This window comes from Echiichthys vipera (assembly GCF_963691815.1).
Source record: "Echiichthys vipera genome assembly, chromosome: 12".
Taxonomy (NCBI): Eukaryota; Metazoa; Chordata; class Actinopteri; order Perciformes; family Trachinidae; genus Echiichthys; species Echiichthys vipera.
Genome location: NC_139837.1, coordinates 24,637,115 through 24,654,693, shown reverse-complemented (window position 1 = coordinate 24,654,693; position 17,579 = coordinate 24,637,115). Strand labels below are relative to the sequence as shown.

The window sequence follows — 17,579 nt, the reverse complement described above, 5'->3', positions numbered from 1 at the left end:
TTAAGTACATAGACTACACACTTAAGTAATAAGTACATAAATTAAAACAACAAGAAATATATATTTTACTGGAGTGCATTCTTTTAAGTGATGGAAAAAAAGTAATTTGAAGTTATTTATAAAAGAAACAAAGGAGGGTTTACTTTTTCTCCATTATGATGTTTAACTATAACAATGATCAAATTAATAATGTCAGAAATAGATGAGTTTATTCTTTGGATATTTATTTATTAATTTGTATATCAATGTATTTTTGTGCATTTATTTACGTATTTCTTAATCTATTTATATGATTTATATATACTTCCATGTATCCATAGTGTAACTTCCTGTAGTGAAATAATTCAAATTTAAGTTAAAAAATTATACATTTGTCAAGCATTATCATTCTATCTATAGTACTAGGACAAAAAAGTTTAGGACAAAAAAAAATTGGTAACAATAATCTCATTATATTGGCAAAATACTTTATACACAAACGTTGTTTTTTTAAAAACGATTCCTATTTTTGATAAGATAAACCTATACAAAATATGAACAATTTTGTGAAATTCCAAAAGCCCCACATCAGTATAAACCTGACTGACCTTTTGTGTTTTGACAGATTTGTATTTATTTTCATTTAAATGTTTAGTGTTATTTTAATGTGTTTATTAATATTTTTCTTTGTCTAGTCTTTTATTTATTTTATTTCATGTATCTGTTATTTATGCTAGTCGCTCGGTTGTTTATATTGTATATAACTTGTATTTTTTTGGATATGAAAAGCATTTTTTAACGTTCAATAAAAAAGAAATAGTAAATAATAAATGTTCTCTATGGTACTTGAAAGCATCAACAGTGCTCGTGAAGACGTCGGGTAATGATGACGCACAAAACCGTCGACACAGTCGTCGTTCGGTCGTGTGTTTCCCATGGTGTTTACATGATGGCCATGTCCTTTTGTTTACATGTTTTAAGCCCAGTAAGAAGCGGTGTCCGGTGTGGAATATGTTCAGTTTTAATCGTTAGTAATGAATGTTAGTCAGTGTTCACTGTTTTAACGGTTTTAACGGCCACAGACATGGACTTCTGTGTGAAACAGGCGAAGTTTGACTGTGAGCAGCTGCTGGTTCGCTTCCAGACAACAGAGTCTGTCCGCTTCCAGATATTCGCACAGATATGGAGGGAAATGAACTTCTCACACATTTTCTAGTGAGTTTACCATAGAATATCTCTTTATTTTCAGATATAAGCAGCGGTAGAAAGTAAACAAGTATTTCAATTTCATGCTACTTTATACTTCTATAACAGACCTTAATATTGTATTGTTTTTTCATTTAAAAAAATATTAGTATTATTGTCCTTTTTAACGGCCCTTAAAGTGACCTGAGTGCTTTGATAGGCGCCTATAAAAATGCATTATTATTATTATTATTATTATTATCACTCTTTATTGCACTTAATTTGTCTAAAAGCACACCTTGTATATTGAGATTACGAATACAAAAATATTAATAAGCTAATAAATTATAAAATGTGCATACAGGAATAGAGAATACACACACACACACACACACACATATATATATATATCAATAGGAAATAACCACAACATAAAATAACAAAATGGCTCAAAACAATTGCATACTCTATAAATATAAGATATATACTGTAGAATACTCAATATAAGAACTGACAAAAACTTTAAAATAAACATGACATACCATATACATTATTAATTCTGAGTAATAATAATACTCGTACTTGTTACATCTCAGAGGTCAATATTTTACATTTTACTGCACTACATTTGTCTGAAAGCACACTTTGTATCTTTAGATTATTAATACAAAATATGAGTTAACTAATCAAATATACAGTATATACTATAAATAATTAAATACTACTAGTTAAGGATAAGGGGTGGGATTAAATCATTTATACTTCTACCAGCTCCTTTTCGAATTTGTGAATTGCATGTTGTTGGGGTTTTTTTTTTGCTTAAATTATTTTTGTTTGTTTTTTTCTAATTTATTTTTTGTCTACCTGTTATGATACAATCATTTTTTGCTTTATTTTTTTTTTAATACAAATTACCTTTAAATACATCAATCAATAGAGGATAAATATATATCAAAAGGAAATAAACAACAAATAAAATAGCTCAATAACAGATAATCCTGAGATATGTATATCTATAGAATACACAATATAAGAACTGACTAACACTTTAAAATATATAAAAAAATAAACAAAACAGACTGTATACATTTTTCATTCTGCATTAAAAAACAAAAATAAGCTGCTACCTTTAGATACCAATGTGTCTGTGATAAGCCAATAGTGGTCAGTAATATCGGCTGACTGATAAATCAGTTCACATATTTGAGAAAATTAACATTTAATTAGGCAATCAATCCTCCTTATTCCTCTTCAATACAGGCGTCTATATGTTTTCATCAGTAATGTAAGCGTATGGCTGAATTTGACGTTTGGAGTATTTAACACTGTGTCTCACATGTTGTCATTGTTTCGCAGCGGCACTATAAACCACGAGAAGCGAGCGTTCAGCCGTCTGATTCTGGACACCGCCTCCAGCTTCTTCCTGCCTCCGTTCAGCTTCCAGATCAGGGTGGGAGGACTTTACCTGCTGCACAGCCTGCATCAGTGTCAGACCGCCTCGCCATCAGAACCGGTCAGCTCCAAGACACATGCTCTCTAAAGGTTTCGGACATACATGAAAACAATAGTCCTGCTTAAAATAAAGTTCTTGTGTTTGTGTGTGTGTGTTTCTGGCTGCAGATCCGTTTGGCGCTGAAGAACTGGGAGGACGTGCAGAAGTTTGAGAAGGACGCCGTGGACGCTCAGCACCACGATGTCGTTTACATCTTCCGACAGCTGATGTTCCATAAAGCTTTCCTCTTCACCGCCATGCCCACTCTGGTGAGCACCTCACATCAACACACACCGTTGCATTTGGTTTTCGCTTAAAACCCTTAATATCAATAAATATAAGAGCAATTTATGAGCACAGTAGAGATTTTAATCTGAAACTCTCACTTCATCCTGACAGCACAATGAGACAAAAAAAATACAGACTGACCAGTACTGACTAAAACCTAAGACAACCAATCATAGCAGAGCGGAGCGTTCTCTGATGTCAATATGATTGTTCCAGATGAGCCAGGCCTGCACAGAATCGATCACCGCACAATGCATGTTTTAGGTTTCTCTCTGCTCCAACACACCTGAATCTAATGCTCTGCTCGTTATCAAGCAGCTGAAGTGTCTCACAGGTTTGAAAACGTTAGAATCAGGTGTGTTAGAGCAGGGAAAAACCTAAAACATGCAGGTCAGTGGCCCTCCAGGGGCAGGATTGGCCAGCCCTGGTTTAGATGTTGACTCAACAATATGATGGTTTTATAGGAAATATCGCTGTCCCGAGAACCATTTTTTGATCTGATCCCAGCTGACATCGGGCGTGAGGCGGGGTACACCCTGGACAGGATGCCAATCTATCGCAGGGCACATAGAGATGCAAAGAGACAGACAACCATTCACACCTAGGGGCAATTTTAGAGTCATCAATAACCTAACATGTGCATGACGTGCATGTCTTTGGTCTGTGGGAGGAAACCGGAGAACCCGGAGAAAACCCATGCAGACACGGGGAGAACATGCAAACTCCACACAGAAAGGCCCCAGCCGGGATGTGAACCTGGAACCTTCTCGCTGTGAGGTGCTAACCACTACAACACCATGTAGCCTGCTTTTCTACATTAAAATCGCCTGAAAACAACACCTCTGTGAAAAATATTTTACCATTTAGCTCTAAAAGGAGAACGTTTGTCGGGGCGGTCGGCCAGTGCTTGGTCAGAATCAGAAATACTTTAATACTCCCGGCGGGAAATTGTTTTCGTTGCAAACTCCAGCTATACAAACAATATTTAACAACAACAATATTATACAGATAACATGTATTTGTAAAAACAGAAATTTAAAACAGTGTATACTGTATATATAACTATATATATATAAAATATCAAATTTACAATAGTAATATACAGAATACAGATCAAAAGTACGGTAAAAAAGTGCCAAGAACAGATTGTTTGAGATTGAGTCCATATTACAGAGAGGGGTCAACAGACTCTCCTAGGGATTCATCCAGGCAGTCAAGGGGTCTGTGAGGAGGGGGTGGAGGGGGAGGTAAAGTGGCAGTAGTTGAAGGGCAACCAGCAGCAGAGTCCTGTGGGGGATGGGCCGCAGTATCAAACCTATTGAAAAATAGTTTCAGTTGGGTTGAATAGTCGCCTGGTCCACACGGTCCTCCAGCCCTGTGCTACCAGTCTTCTGGAACCCGCTGATGGTTCTCATGCCACTCCACACGTCCCTTGTGTTGTTTCGCTGGAGTTTATTCTCCATATTCTCCTATAATTGTCTTTAGCCTCCCTGATTTTGGTGACTCTCATTTTACAGCTAAACGGTTCATTAAAATATGTAACTGTTCAACTGATTTTAGCAGTTTGGATAACAGACTGTACTGTCCTGTCGTGAACGTACACAGACTCGTAATGGTGGGCATTAAAAAACCACGGAACATGCCTTTAGAAATACAGTCCATTCCCCTCTCTCCTCTTTTATCTCCTCCTCCTCTCCTGCTAGCTCGTCTTCAATAAGAAGAGGAAGGCAGAGAGGTCGACGTTGTGTGAGCAGTTCATGGCGCGAGCGTCTCGTCCACAGGAGCTGATCAACATCGAGCTGCTGGAGGTGAGCACAGAACCTCCTCGACTCCCGACACACTTTCAAAGTAGATAATTAAAAGAATTAAGATGCGTTTGTCTTTTTCGCAGGAACTGTCCAACATTCACGAGCTCTACGGAAAGCTGAAGACGTCCGTCTCTTTGACGACAGAGAAGGCGGATCCGTCGCTGAGCCTGATCAGTAAAGACTTTGTCCCTCAGCTGCGCAGCACTGTGGTGGATTTCTACAGGTGGCAGCAGAGGAAGGTGAGACATTCTACAGCTGTCAAATGAAACTGTGCTTCAAAATATCTATTCAATATAATTTACAGTGCCAAATCATAACAAAAGTTATCTCGAGACACTTTACATATAGAGTTGGTAAAGACCAAACTCTCTGTGACTTATTTATGATATACAGGGACCCAACGATTCCCCCATGAGCAGGCAGACAGATGGAGAGAGAGAGACAAAGACAGACAGACAGATGGAGAGACAGAGACAAAGACAGAAAGACAGATGGAGAGAGAGAGACAAAGACAGACAGAAAGATGGAGAGAGAGACACAAAGACAGACAGACAGAGACAAAGACAGACAGACAGATGGACAGACAGATAGAGACAAAGACAGGCAGACAGATGGAGAGACGGAGACAAAGACAGAGAGACATGCAAGCAACCACAAAGTAACAGTAACTATAATAATATCTATAGTAATGTGAATATGACTAATATGTTATGGCAGTTAATACAGCAGAATAGTAGAAACAAGCACAGCTAAGGTGATAGAATATGAAAATGATAATAATTATGGTGGCAAACATGATCAATGATGAGTAATAACAGCTGTGATACAGTGAGATATATTACTGATGGTGTTTTTATGGCTACAAATGTTATAATTTATAAGACTAATGATAGTATATATGACTAACAGTGATAATAGCAGCAGGGAGCGTCATGCAGGTCCACGGCAGCAGGCACCACCACAATCAGCAGAGACCTGAGAGAAGACAAAGCACAAACAACTCCGGGGAAGAAGTTGAATTAGTAACATGCATTGATGTGACATGAATGACAAAGACGGAGAGGAGAGAAGCTCAGAGTATGTGGAACAGGATTATCCCCCGGCAGATTTGATCTGCAGTCATAAAGACCTGCGGTCACTGGGACTTTAATGCTTTCACATTAGTTTTATGTTCATACATGATGTTGCTGTTCCTGACACGACGTGTCTTGTGTTGTCAGGCTGGGAGTGAAGAAGATGAAGACAGCGGCGAGGGACCGTCGTTGCAGCAGGAGGTGAGTTACACGACAATCCGCTTTACTGAAGGTTTGAAGCCTCACTGGGGCACCTCGTGTCTCCTGCAGGATGTTAAATACTCAAATGACCTGTTCGCCTAAAGTTGTAATAATAAATATGTCCAGACGGCAGCGCTGTTGACTGTTGTCTGCTTCACGTCCTCAGTGCTCCAAAAGAGCTGATCTCCTCGCTACCATCAAATCAAAAGCATACGGAGAGGCAGCAGAGGTTTGTGTTTCATGTTAGCGATCTATTTTCTTTAAATACGTAACAGTACTTCTGTTGGAGGATCCTGCATTATGCTCAACAATAACTCCTGTATGAATGCGTACGTATCTCTCAGGCCCCCAAGTCACGGCGTCATCGTCAGGTCGAGGTGGATTTCACCAGTCAGAAGGCCGGACCCTCCCACTCTTCAGGCCCCTCCAGAATATATAAACCGTCACTCAGAGCCAGAACCAACGAGAACATCCATGTCACAGGTAAACCCCCCCTACATTCTTCCTTTAATCCCTAATACTATAGACAAGAAGAGATGAGAAATATAAGAATCAAGTGTCCATCCACAGTAGAAGAAACCATCTGTTTGTTTGTTTTTAACCAGGGGTGCTGGTTATTTGTGATGTCTCTTTAATTTACTCACCTCGCATCTTACGTGGAAAGGACAAAAGTTGCAATGAGATATATATATATATATATATATATATATATATATATATATATATATATATATATATATGAAATGACCTTTGATTGGCCAAAGTCTCCAGTTTTTAGACTTTCTAAAGCCTGAAACCAGGGCCAATAAGAGGTGCAGAAGCTTAATTCTCAAAACACTACAAGACGATGAAAAGATGATAAATAATCCTTGTTTACTGAAACTCTTCTCGTAAGGTGACCTGTGGAAAGAAGCTTCGACCACCACTCACATCAAACGCCTCACCACGCTGGACTATGTCCCTGAAGGTATCTGTTTCTCTTTTACACTCACTGCATTAAAGTGCAAACTTTTTTTTGCTAAAGGAATACTCCAAACGATCATTTGTATGTCACAAAATGAGCAGTCGACCGGATAAAGTTGTGGGAGTTTAACAGATGTTTTAATAAAGATTTTCTGTTTAAGAAAAGGACGCCACATTAGTTCAACGCATCAAGGATATTCTCCATTCTTGGATTCTCCGTTCACTGTGGAGTGGGATTGCAAAATTAAAAGTTGAAAACTTTTTCTTGGGGATTAAAGCTTCTCTTCCCTTTCTTGCATGTCTCGCAGCACTTACTAAAAGTTTGAACATGACCAACCCCCCCCCCCCCCTCCCAAAGTTTACCTTATCATATACACATATAAATATAAACATTTTGGATTATCATACGCAGATATGCACGCAAACATTTCTGACACCATTTTTTAAAAGACATTTTTGATCTATTTGTGAGTAGAAATTCAACGGACTCTTTCAAAAGAAAAAACATGTGATGGACGAATGCACAGCAAACGGTTCAATACAGACTGTTTAAATTACCCCGAAAAGGATTTAGTCCTGTTAATTGTCACGGAAAAAGAAAGACTAGCAAAAAAAATGAGGTCAAAATTCCCGATCTTACAGGTTGAATATGTAGAATCTTTATTAAAAGCTATATCTAACAAATCTAAATAATAACCCACGGGGCGTTTTGAGGGGCACAGAATGAAAGTATTGCTTTTCCATAAAAAATATATTTAGTCTGAATTCATATTAAAAGAAATTTTGACGGGTTTGACAATGACTTTCTGTCCCGTTGTGGTTCCATGGTAGCAGCCAATAGCGTTGGGCGTTGCTGGTTCCCAGGGTTGTCTGTTGTTGGGTGCAGCTACTGTAGGCTGGCACTGGGTGAAATGGAGTTTGCCAATCCTGCAGCTGCTTCGGAGCATCAGTGAAGGGGGGCGTTATTTGTCCCAGCAGCTGAGTGAGCGGAGACGAGCAAAAACCAGAGTCAATATAAGCCGAGCATTCACTCCATTGACTGAGAGAAAGGAGAGAAACGCCATTAAAACGCACGCCCAAATGGCTATGGTTCTTCTTCATCGTTAAGCTAACTTTCATCTTTACTAAGCTGGAACAGCTAACGCTAAAGGCTAACGGTAACAATCAGTCAAACTCCTCTAATCCTTGTTTTTATGGTGCGATTTGTCGGAGGGGACGGGTTCAAACAGGCTCAAACAGACTCTGGTCTCCTGTAGCTACTGGACCTGGTCTGAGCAACCTGGCAACCCGACTGCTGGAAATATGTTTTGTTGTTGCGACTACAATCTTGAGACACTAGATGGTGTTCTGCTCATTCTACATATTCAACCTTTATGTTTGCAACTCTACCGTTGGTAATACAGGGTGACAAACTGATATACAAATGATCATGTTGAGTCTGGAGTATTCCTTTATCATGCTACATTTGCTTGCTTCTGGACTTTACTTTTCACAACACTATATCTGTTTTAGAATATATATAGAATTAATTTTTTCTAAGCTCAGTTGGCCTTTTCTTCTAATGCTAACTCTGCCACATGTTACTGTGAATAATCTTGTTTTGTATGTTCACATGTTGATTTATTTTCTCGTTTCCTTTTATGATTCTTTTTGGTCCATTCAGAAAAAACGAAAACGTACAAAAGATTCAAGTGGTGAAGAAAGACGCAGCATGCATCGTTTAAGATGCTCATATAGTTTTGTCACTGTAATGAATTTTCTACTGTATTTAATGTTCTGTATCATAGAAAATGTGACTGTTTCTACATTTTAAAATGTTTTCATCTTTTCTTTGTATTATAATGGCTGAAACTAAAACAAACAAACTTTTGTTCTTGATTTAAGCTTTTTGTACACTTGAAACACCTAAAAGAAAAACAGTTTTCTTTTTACATTAGCAACCTCTGTTGTACCTGCCACTTAGTCAGACACATTTTACAATTTGCAGTAAAAATACAAAGTTGACGGTAAACATTTTCCTCATGAAGTTCATCTCTGTGTGCAGCTTCTTCAGATTTCTGTTATGCAACTTTTGTTTCTGGTGTTTCACTTTTTATATAAAACCATTTTTTTGGAGTTGCTGTTTTTGTGCTGTCTCTTTCTTTTGTGACATTTGATCTAGAAATACACGGAGACAGGCTGTTATACCGAATCGCCAAAAGTTTTGGTTTTGAAAAAAATGCTTGAAATTTAAGGTCATAGAGGATGCAAACACAGGACAGGTGACACTTTGTTGTTTGAATTTGTCCCTACTGTAGGAAGCTGTCACCAAACATCATTTTGATTGGGTATAGTTAAAAGAAACATCTGATTTAAAGTGATGATGAAGTGCAATAACTAGTGGATTGTATATATACTATATGTAATGTAAATAAATATGTAATTTACCAAAGCAGTACGCTGCTGGAAAAGCTTGAAATTGCACCTTGAATGCTTGAAAAGTGCTTAAATTTGACTTGATGATTTCACTTCTTATTTTCAGTTTTTTGTCTTCTACTTGAAAAAGAACTGCAACTTATTATTAGTGTCCTTTTTTATCTGCTGATTATCCAAAGTCCAAGGTAAGGTCTTTAAATCTCCTTTTTTTGTAGCTCCAAACCCAAATGTATTAGGTTAAATATTATACCAGATAAACCAGATGAAAGCCGGATACTTCCATATTATAATAATAATTATAACAATAATATAAATATACTGACTATATTGTAGGGTAATGATTTCTTGTTTAATAACATAGATAAAGAACAGTAATTCATCAAATAGTCTTATTTCATAAGAATCTAGAATCTATTAACCTATTTTTATGTTATTGAAGTCAAAATAACTTCATTTAAATCAACAAAATCTGAAAAAACAGTTCCTCTTCACTAGGATGTTACTTAAGGTAAGGACTGGGCGTTGTTTGGCGCATGCGCAGTTCATAATCCGTCTCTAAAGCGGAACTAGTCAACTTTGTTATATTTGTATTTTGTCACAGCGGAGTGGCGTCTAAACGTTTTAACTGCTCAGTGACGACACAGGTACATGTATAACTGCTTATTTCGCTGCTAACGTTCGTTTTTCACTGGGACCACAGGCCTGTAGCGCGCGGTGCATGACGGGAAGACACCGACGCTAAACTAGCGTCTTTACAGCGAACTTATCGAAAAGAGGAGGACGCCATTAGTTTGGGTTTAATCACATTAAACTTTGCTTGTCTTGTGTATTTATTTAATATTCAAACCGCCACAGAGAGGAGTTCCTCCCAGGATCATATCGTGTCTCTTACGAAGAACTGGACTCACATCTGGTCGGGGATGACACACCTGTACTAGGAAGCTGCTGCGTGCAACGCCAGTACCCGCCGTTGTCCCACGGCGATCCGACCGCTTCAATTCCCCGAATGCGGGAATCTCGACTACAGAATTTACTGAACTGTGAGACTACACCGCTCTTCCGCTGTTTTTATGTGAACACAACAAAATCATAAAATGTCTCTGGCGGCTAAATTGCTGTGGAAGGGAAACGGTAGGTTAGTAAGTGTGTAGTGTATTTATAAAATGGGAAAACTGCAGTTCTCCGAGTGTCCAGTAGGAAGAGTTTGCATAACAGAGCAGTTTGTCATTGACCCCCATGTTAAACAGGCCGTTTTCACAGCATCATTAAACCTGTTTAAGGCCTGGGACAAAAAAACATTATAGTCTGTATGTTTAGGTCATATCTCCATGACAACACTGAGGGGGGTGAATTTATTTCAGGCTAGTTTTTATTTTATTGGAGGTTAAAGTTTATGAATAATTAGGGGCATGGCCTCTTGAGTGACAGTTAGCCTCTGGCCCTCACTTCTCCTCAGAGGCTAGGTGTCAAGATTAGCATCATTAGCATGCTAACTCCGTCATCTCGACCTGGACTGTGGTCATTCCTGTGGTGGTGTTTCCATAAGTGACAAGATGGTTTTCTCTTCGATCAACTGTACAAACAGATGGTTTAGGTGTTAACGTTAGCTTTGTTATGCTAATTAAATAGCCGCACTTGCACAATGACTTGCAATATAGCTTACTATCCATGAAACATACACCAATGCTAATCTGGAGCAGTGGGAGGACTCGGGCTGTGAGGGTCAGTGTTTTACAGTCTATGAGCATAGTACTGTGTTGAATATCCGTTTAAATCATGGATCATAAACGCTGCTTGTACTTCACTCCTGGAGCAGGTGTAATCTCCACTAGAGACAGGGGACTCTCATTCCCGTTCATCTCATAGCGTGTTCTGTTAGCCTAGCTCCCGGACGTTAGAGTTAATGTGACTTATTCAGTAAACGTCAGCCAGAGGGACGTATCTCCCTTCAATGCCCTTTTTGGTAAAAGGAGTCAAAGTCTGACAAAATGGAGTCTCCCAGAGGCAAATATGTTTGGATCAAGTTGAGAGAACGAGCCCCGACTGAGAGGCTACATCCATTTTTTATACAGTCTATGGATAGAACCGTTAACCAATAATCTGTAACCTCACAGTTGGAACCACATTACCACAGTATTTCTCCGACACACATTGTTTAGAACTGCCTTTGCTGTAATCATCTTTATGGCGATACGGGGCGATACCCAGAAAACTGTTAAAGTGAGATAGGCCTGTAAATAGTTATTCCATATAAATGTAAATAGCTGGCATTGATTAATTAATTATTAGCCCAGAAAAGTTCAGATTTAAGCCCTTTAAGATTTAAGAAACGCCCTTTAAAAATAGTTTCATCGTTAGTTTGCTTTGAGAGGGAAATGTTTCATCGTTAGTTTGCTTTGAGAGGGAAATATTAGGTCTGTAAATATTTATTCATTCATTTCTGTTCACTATCTAAATGATGGTGTCTTGCTGTTTTTAAATATACAGATAACCTTATGTATGTGATTTCTACCATAGACATACCGTATACTGTACATAGACGTCGTGTTGACTGTGTTGGCCTGTGGCTGCGATCCATCATTGTCGCTGCCATATTGGATGTGGCAGGTGTCTAGTCAAGCTAGGTGATTACTAGCATAGCATAGCCAAACTATAGCCTAAAAATTTACTTTTTAAGCTATTTTATACTGTATGACTGCATTTAGCTATTTCTGCGGTAATTACAAAGGTGTTAGTCCATTAAAAATGTATATATTTTAATTACCACGATAACGGCTACTTCAGCTTAGCCAAACTCGCAACAAGTCGGTTTTTGTGTGAACTGCATTTCGACTTAGATAACATTAATATTTGGCGTTATTTAAAGGTATGGAGAATATGCAGAACACCGCCATCTACATCAAGGCCCATACACGTGATACGCGGTAAAAGCGCTTTGCACAGGCTGTTCCATTCGTTTCATTTCACACCAGGTTTGTGAACAGGCAGTTTACGAGCTGATGGTTGTTTTAATACTAACGTTGATTTAGCCGTTTACTGGGTTTCTGCGCTCAACCTTGCGGATAGCGCAGCACAAAAAGATTATGATATGAAGGCCCCTTTAGTGTCTCAAGATCGTAGTCCCAACAACAAAAAATAATTCCTGCAGTTGGGTTGCCAGGTTTGTTGCAGAGTGTGTCAGCGATCAGCTTGTTCCATGCAAGTGATGAATCAAACAGGGTAACAACTAATTTGGACTAATCAATGAATTTGACAACAGTATTTAACGTTAGCCAGTCTTTAACTGGAAGTCTTTCTTTAAATGGTGTGTTAGCTAGCTCTCAACTCAAAATTATTCCTTGTTTCTGTCGCAACAACAGACAACCCTGGCAACCCGCAACGCTATGTGCCGCTACAATGCAAACAGAACATGACAGAAAACCCATCAAAAATGTTTTAAAATATTAATTCAGACTGAATATATTTTTATGGAAAAGCAATACTTTTATTCTGTACACCTCACAACGCCTCGTGTGTGTATTGTTTTTATCTTTTAATAAAGATTCTACATAGTCAACCTTTAAAGTTTTTTCTTGTAGCTACTGATGGAGAAAGAGAAGTTCAAAGACCGTGGGGTATGTGCGTTTTTGAGTAAATATTCTCCTATTTTTTCCTAAATTGGATCAATTTGAGTAAGTTATTTCGATGGTTAAGGGCCCAAATGACAACGGGAAATAGACAATCACAATGTTTAAATGATCTCATTTAGAAACGAGGTGCCGTAGACGAATCCACTGAGTTCTCATGTTTCCTGCAGCCCCTGAAGGCGCCCCCGTTTACCGCTGTGTGGCTGCAGATCTGCGGCTCTGGAGGCTGAGGAGCGGCGGGGATGCTGCTGCCTCTGCTCCGTTCATCACACACTCGGTCCTGCTGGTAGTCTAAGGGGAAGAGCCGCAGCCATGGCCTCAGACAGTAAGTACGACCGTCTCCTCACCGTGTGGCCGCCTCTATTGTTGATTTCCCCGTGTGTCCGTGCAGGGGCGGCGGATGCTGTGGTTTCTTTTTTGGGTTTGGCTGACAGAGCGATAGGATGCGTAGGCCAATGTATTCTTTTTTTTTTTTTTACCCAATACTGTCGTGTTTCTCTATTTTATTCACATTACTGATCATTTAGGGGCTTCATTAGTCTCCAAACGAATCAATAATCATGATAAAGCCTCTTCCCCCAGTGTCCCTGCAGAGTGTATTCTGGTACTCACTGGAGAGTTGCCTCATCATTACCACTTCTCGGATACCTATTTATGTACATCCTTTTAAATCACAAGATATTCCCATCCGGATTTTTTTTTCTTTTTGCAATTCATCACAGCTGTTCTGGTAATACTGGATCATTTAAATGGATTGTTCTAGTGTGCTGTTTGTTCCTGTTTTGTAATACAGGCCTGCAGAGAGCCTGTGATGTATCTTTTACTGCGTTTTGTTGTTGTTGGTATTATTATAAATACAAAAATGGAATATTGTCAGTTTTGCTGTGATATTACCCTTTATATAAAATAATAAGTTAATAAATCAAGCAACTATAATTTTGAGATACTTTGAGTTTTAGGCCTAGTTTATACCTCCACTCCTCTGCATTTCAGATAAAAAAAGAGGGTTCCTACAGGTGCTGGGAATCCTTGAAAACACTTGAATTTTACTGTAGTGTTTTCAAGGTATGAAAAGGGTTTGGATTTTGAATACATTTGAAACAAAATGCTTGAAACTGCTTGAAATTGATGTTCAAATTTACATTCTCTCTCTCTCTCTCTCTCTCTCTCTCTCTCTCTATATATATATATATATATATATAGATATATATATATATATATATATATATATATATATATATATATATATATATATATATATATAAAGATAAAGACACACAGAAAAAAGAAGATCTGCATATTTGAGAGAGCAGCAATTACTGATATTTTTGCATGAAAAAATGACTTTTTTTATTACGATCAAAATAGTTGGTGATTATACTTCTGTGGAGTTAGTTTTCCTTTCATTTGTGATCCTTCTGTAGAAAGCTGACATTGACAACATGTTGTTTTATAAGACATAACTTCTAATTTAATGTGATGAACAAGTGAAATAATAAGTATGCTATTGTACTGAATACAAATGTGTAGTTTACCACAGCTGTAAGGTGCTGGAAAAGCATCAAAATGCACCTTGAAGTGCTTGAAAAGTGCTTGAATTCGACTTTGGAATAGGTCATAAAATTTGGGGTTTTGCGAGGGACAGAGTAAAAAACATCTTGACTTCCTTTTCCCGTCATTGGTAGCCGACTCGTCACCACGGATGTGTTCTTGTCCCTCCTCTTAACAGGCCGCTGGGGGCCGCATGTGACCTACTGTGTAACCTGCTTCAGTTACACAGCAAAAGCATCTGTGTTTTATTTCCATCCCTGATGTGTTATGATCCACTTAAGTCAGACAATTAAATTAATATCTAGCTATTTTGGATAATCATTGTTTTGAGTCATTTTTAATAGGAAAAAATATCCAAGTTCTCTGATTTCAGCTTCTAAAATGTTGATATTTTCCAGTTTATTTAGTCCTCTTTGACACTAAACATCAATATCTTCGGGCTGGGGACAAAGTAGCTCCGCTCGGTGTCCCTGTGTTTGAGAAAATCATAGCAAAGGTGAGCTCTTGAAGGAAACATGACGCATGATCCATTTTTAGTTTTTACGCCCCTGCCCCTTAGGCTGATCAGCGGTGCAAATTCATGTGTGAAAGTTAAATTTGACGCCAAAGATTTGCTCTGATTTTCTTTGAGAATCCACTGATTTCTTTTCTTTTTTTCAGCTGAAATGAACCGATGTACCCATAAAATGCTGCTGTATCCGGGGGAAATTAAAAAATACACCAGGGTGCCCGCTGAGACAAATGTCAAACACAGTTGGCCTATATACCACTTACTGTATGCACATAACCTGCTCTCCTCTCCTGGTGCGACGAGTGTTGTTGAGATGCCAAATGAGCATCAAAGAGCTTCTCAGCGTGCTCCATTAAACAGGAGGAAGCAGTCAGACATGTGATGCTGTTTCTGGTTATTGTGGCCTAGTTACAGACCGCTTCCATGTCTAATTCATGGCTCTCTAAAGGGAGGACAGAGCTCTCAATCTCTGCAGTCTGAGCGGGGTCACATAAAGATGTCTTGGAGGGCGAAAGAGTTAAAACACTTACAATGGGCAAAGTCAATCATGTAAAGTTAAATCCACCTCGCTGAGACTAGCTGCTAAAGTTTTCTTTTACTTTTCTCTACATTATTGAGATGTCGTGTAACCGTGCACGGCCAGCAGAGACAATGAAATAACTTTTCGTCTTACAATTAACACTTGAAATGATGAAGGCACTTGTAAATGACAAGTTACAAAATGTAAATCATACTTTGATGTTTCATTTCTAAGGTTTAATTAAACTTTTTTTCTTCTTTTAACTAAACCAACCAAAACACTGATAACGTGGAAGTTCTTGGGTAGATAATAATAAAAGGAAACAAAAAAGAAATCAGGTTTGAATTGGAATCAAACTCTATTACTAAGCTTGTTTGTAAGATAATAGGAAAAACCTAGAACCTTGATTTTAGAAACGTACGGTGTCACCATACCACAAGTGTTTGTAAAGCCTTTCCATTATGTATTCAATTGTTTTTTTTACTCACTTGATTTCCACATTTACTTGAAATCATAATTATCGCTAGGTACTAACTGCACCTTAGTGGAGGTTTCCTGATATACCTTCTCATCTGGGCCGCTCCACCCAGCTCTCGTTGGGGTATTTCTATCTGCAACCAGGAGGAGGAAAGTCTGCACCTCGTCAACTCACCACAGTGCTACCTTTTTAAAAAAATGTCGATCAAGTGTACAAAAAACTGTTGGCGCTGTTAGCGGTAGCTTGGCTATTTGTCACTGTCGGGTTTGTACGGGAACACCGGTGAAAACCATAGAATCAGGTTCTGTTTGAGGTTTCTTCTTTCCTCACTGCCATCGCACAATGAGTAATGGCTCATGGGGGAATTGTCGGGTCTCTGTAAATCACAGAGTGCTCTAGATCTGCTTTGTGTGGAAAGTGTCCTGAGATAGCTCCTGATAGGCCTGAACTGTGTCCTAATGACAATTCTCTGACCAATCAGTGATCTGCAGTGTTTTAATCTTTGAACCCAACTTCAAAGTTATCCTCTGAGAGCAACGGCTAATGTTTCAGGCTTTCCTGTGTGGCCGGCAGATATCTGGGCCAAGACTTCCTGTTCCGAGCGGCAAACTTTTTTTTATGTTCCGATTAACAACTTGAGACGCGAGAATGAGGTTACTTTAAAAGTATTACATTTTGTGTTTATATTCTTCCAAAGAGATTGTACATTAAAGTTTGGGCGTGAAGTTTATAGAATCCTTCAAAATTTGACATCATCTGAAAAGGACAACCGTTAGCACGCTCGCCGCTCGCCGCTCACTGACCCTCCAACTGACTTGATAACTTTACGCTAAAGTCCGTTAAAAGTCAGCTAAAGTTACGCTCAGGTGTCAAACTAATGAGCTAATGGGGGAAATGCAAGTTTTCAGACAAACGGTTTAAGCACAAAGAGACTGAACTATGGCTGAGGCATAATTTTGCGTCTGGTGGCCACAAACTCACAAAGGGATGCAGACAGTAGGGACCAGATGCATAACACGGTTTGTACGCACAAAGACGTAGATATGCCTGATTCTGTTTTACTGTTTAGTTGTGTTTATCTTACGCTCAATGTAAAGTAAATGCAAGCTAAGTCTGTCGCTGATTTAAAGTGTAATTCCAGTGAAAAACCATCCCATGGTCTTTTTCAGCACACATCAGATAAGCCATCGAGACAGTTTTTTTCATGTAATAACTATTAACTATTAACCAATGGGCTCCTTTCTTTGGGATTGCATTTGGTAATCGACTTGAATGGACTATGAGAGGAATGGCTTATTTGATGTATGTAAGTGCAGAAAAAGACGGTAGGATGATTTTGTGCTGTGTATTAAAAAGGTCTTGAAATTTAACTTCAGGATTCCTACATATACCCTGGAATGACATCTCTATAAACAGATATTTGCACATCCATATCAACGAGGTCAACCCCGCCCTTTTTCTTATTTTATTCTCTCAAATCCTCAAAGAA

The 17,579-nt window shown here is 38.5% G+C and overlaps 2 protein-coding genes across 2 annotated transcripts in view; both read left to right on the top strand.

Moving 5' to 3' along the window:
• The first annotated feature begins 895 nt into the window (after positions 1–895).
• On the top strand, positions 896–9,050 carry snapc1b (small nuclear RNA activating complex, polypeptide 1b). Its single transcript, XM_083924391.1, has 10 exons — positions 896–1,194; positions 2,521–2,677; positions 2,785–2,925; positions 4,648–4,752; positions 4,836–4,991; positions 5,973–6,026; positions 6,193–6,255; positions 6,371–6,509; positions 6,922–6,993; positions 8,653–9,050. Exons 1-10 carry the CDS (start codon positions 1,064–1,066, stop codon positions 8,685–8,687), a joined length of 1,053 nt encoding a protein of 350 aa, XP_083780517.1. The 5' UTR covers positions 896–1,063; the 3' UTR covers positions 8,688–9,050.
• A 900-nt stretch (positions 9,051–9,950) lies between these two features.
• syt16 (synaptotagmin XVI) overlaps positions 9,951–17,579 on the top strand; it is a 43,049-nt gene continuing 35,420 nt past the window's right edge. Inside the window, exons 1-2 of the mRNA XM_083924801.1 lie at positions 9,951–10,048; positions 13,201–13,355. Of these exons, the coding sequence (XP_083780927.1) occupies positions 13,343–13,355 (13 nt within the window). The 5' untranslated portion in view covers positions 9,951–10,048; positions 13,201–13,342. The remainder of the gene's footprint in view (positions 10,049–13,200; positions 13,356–17,579) is intronic.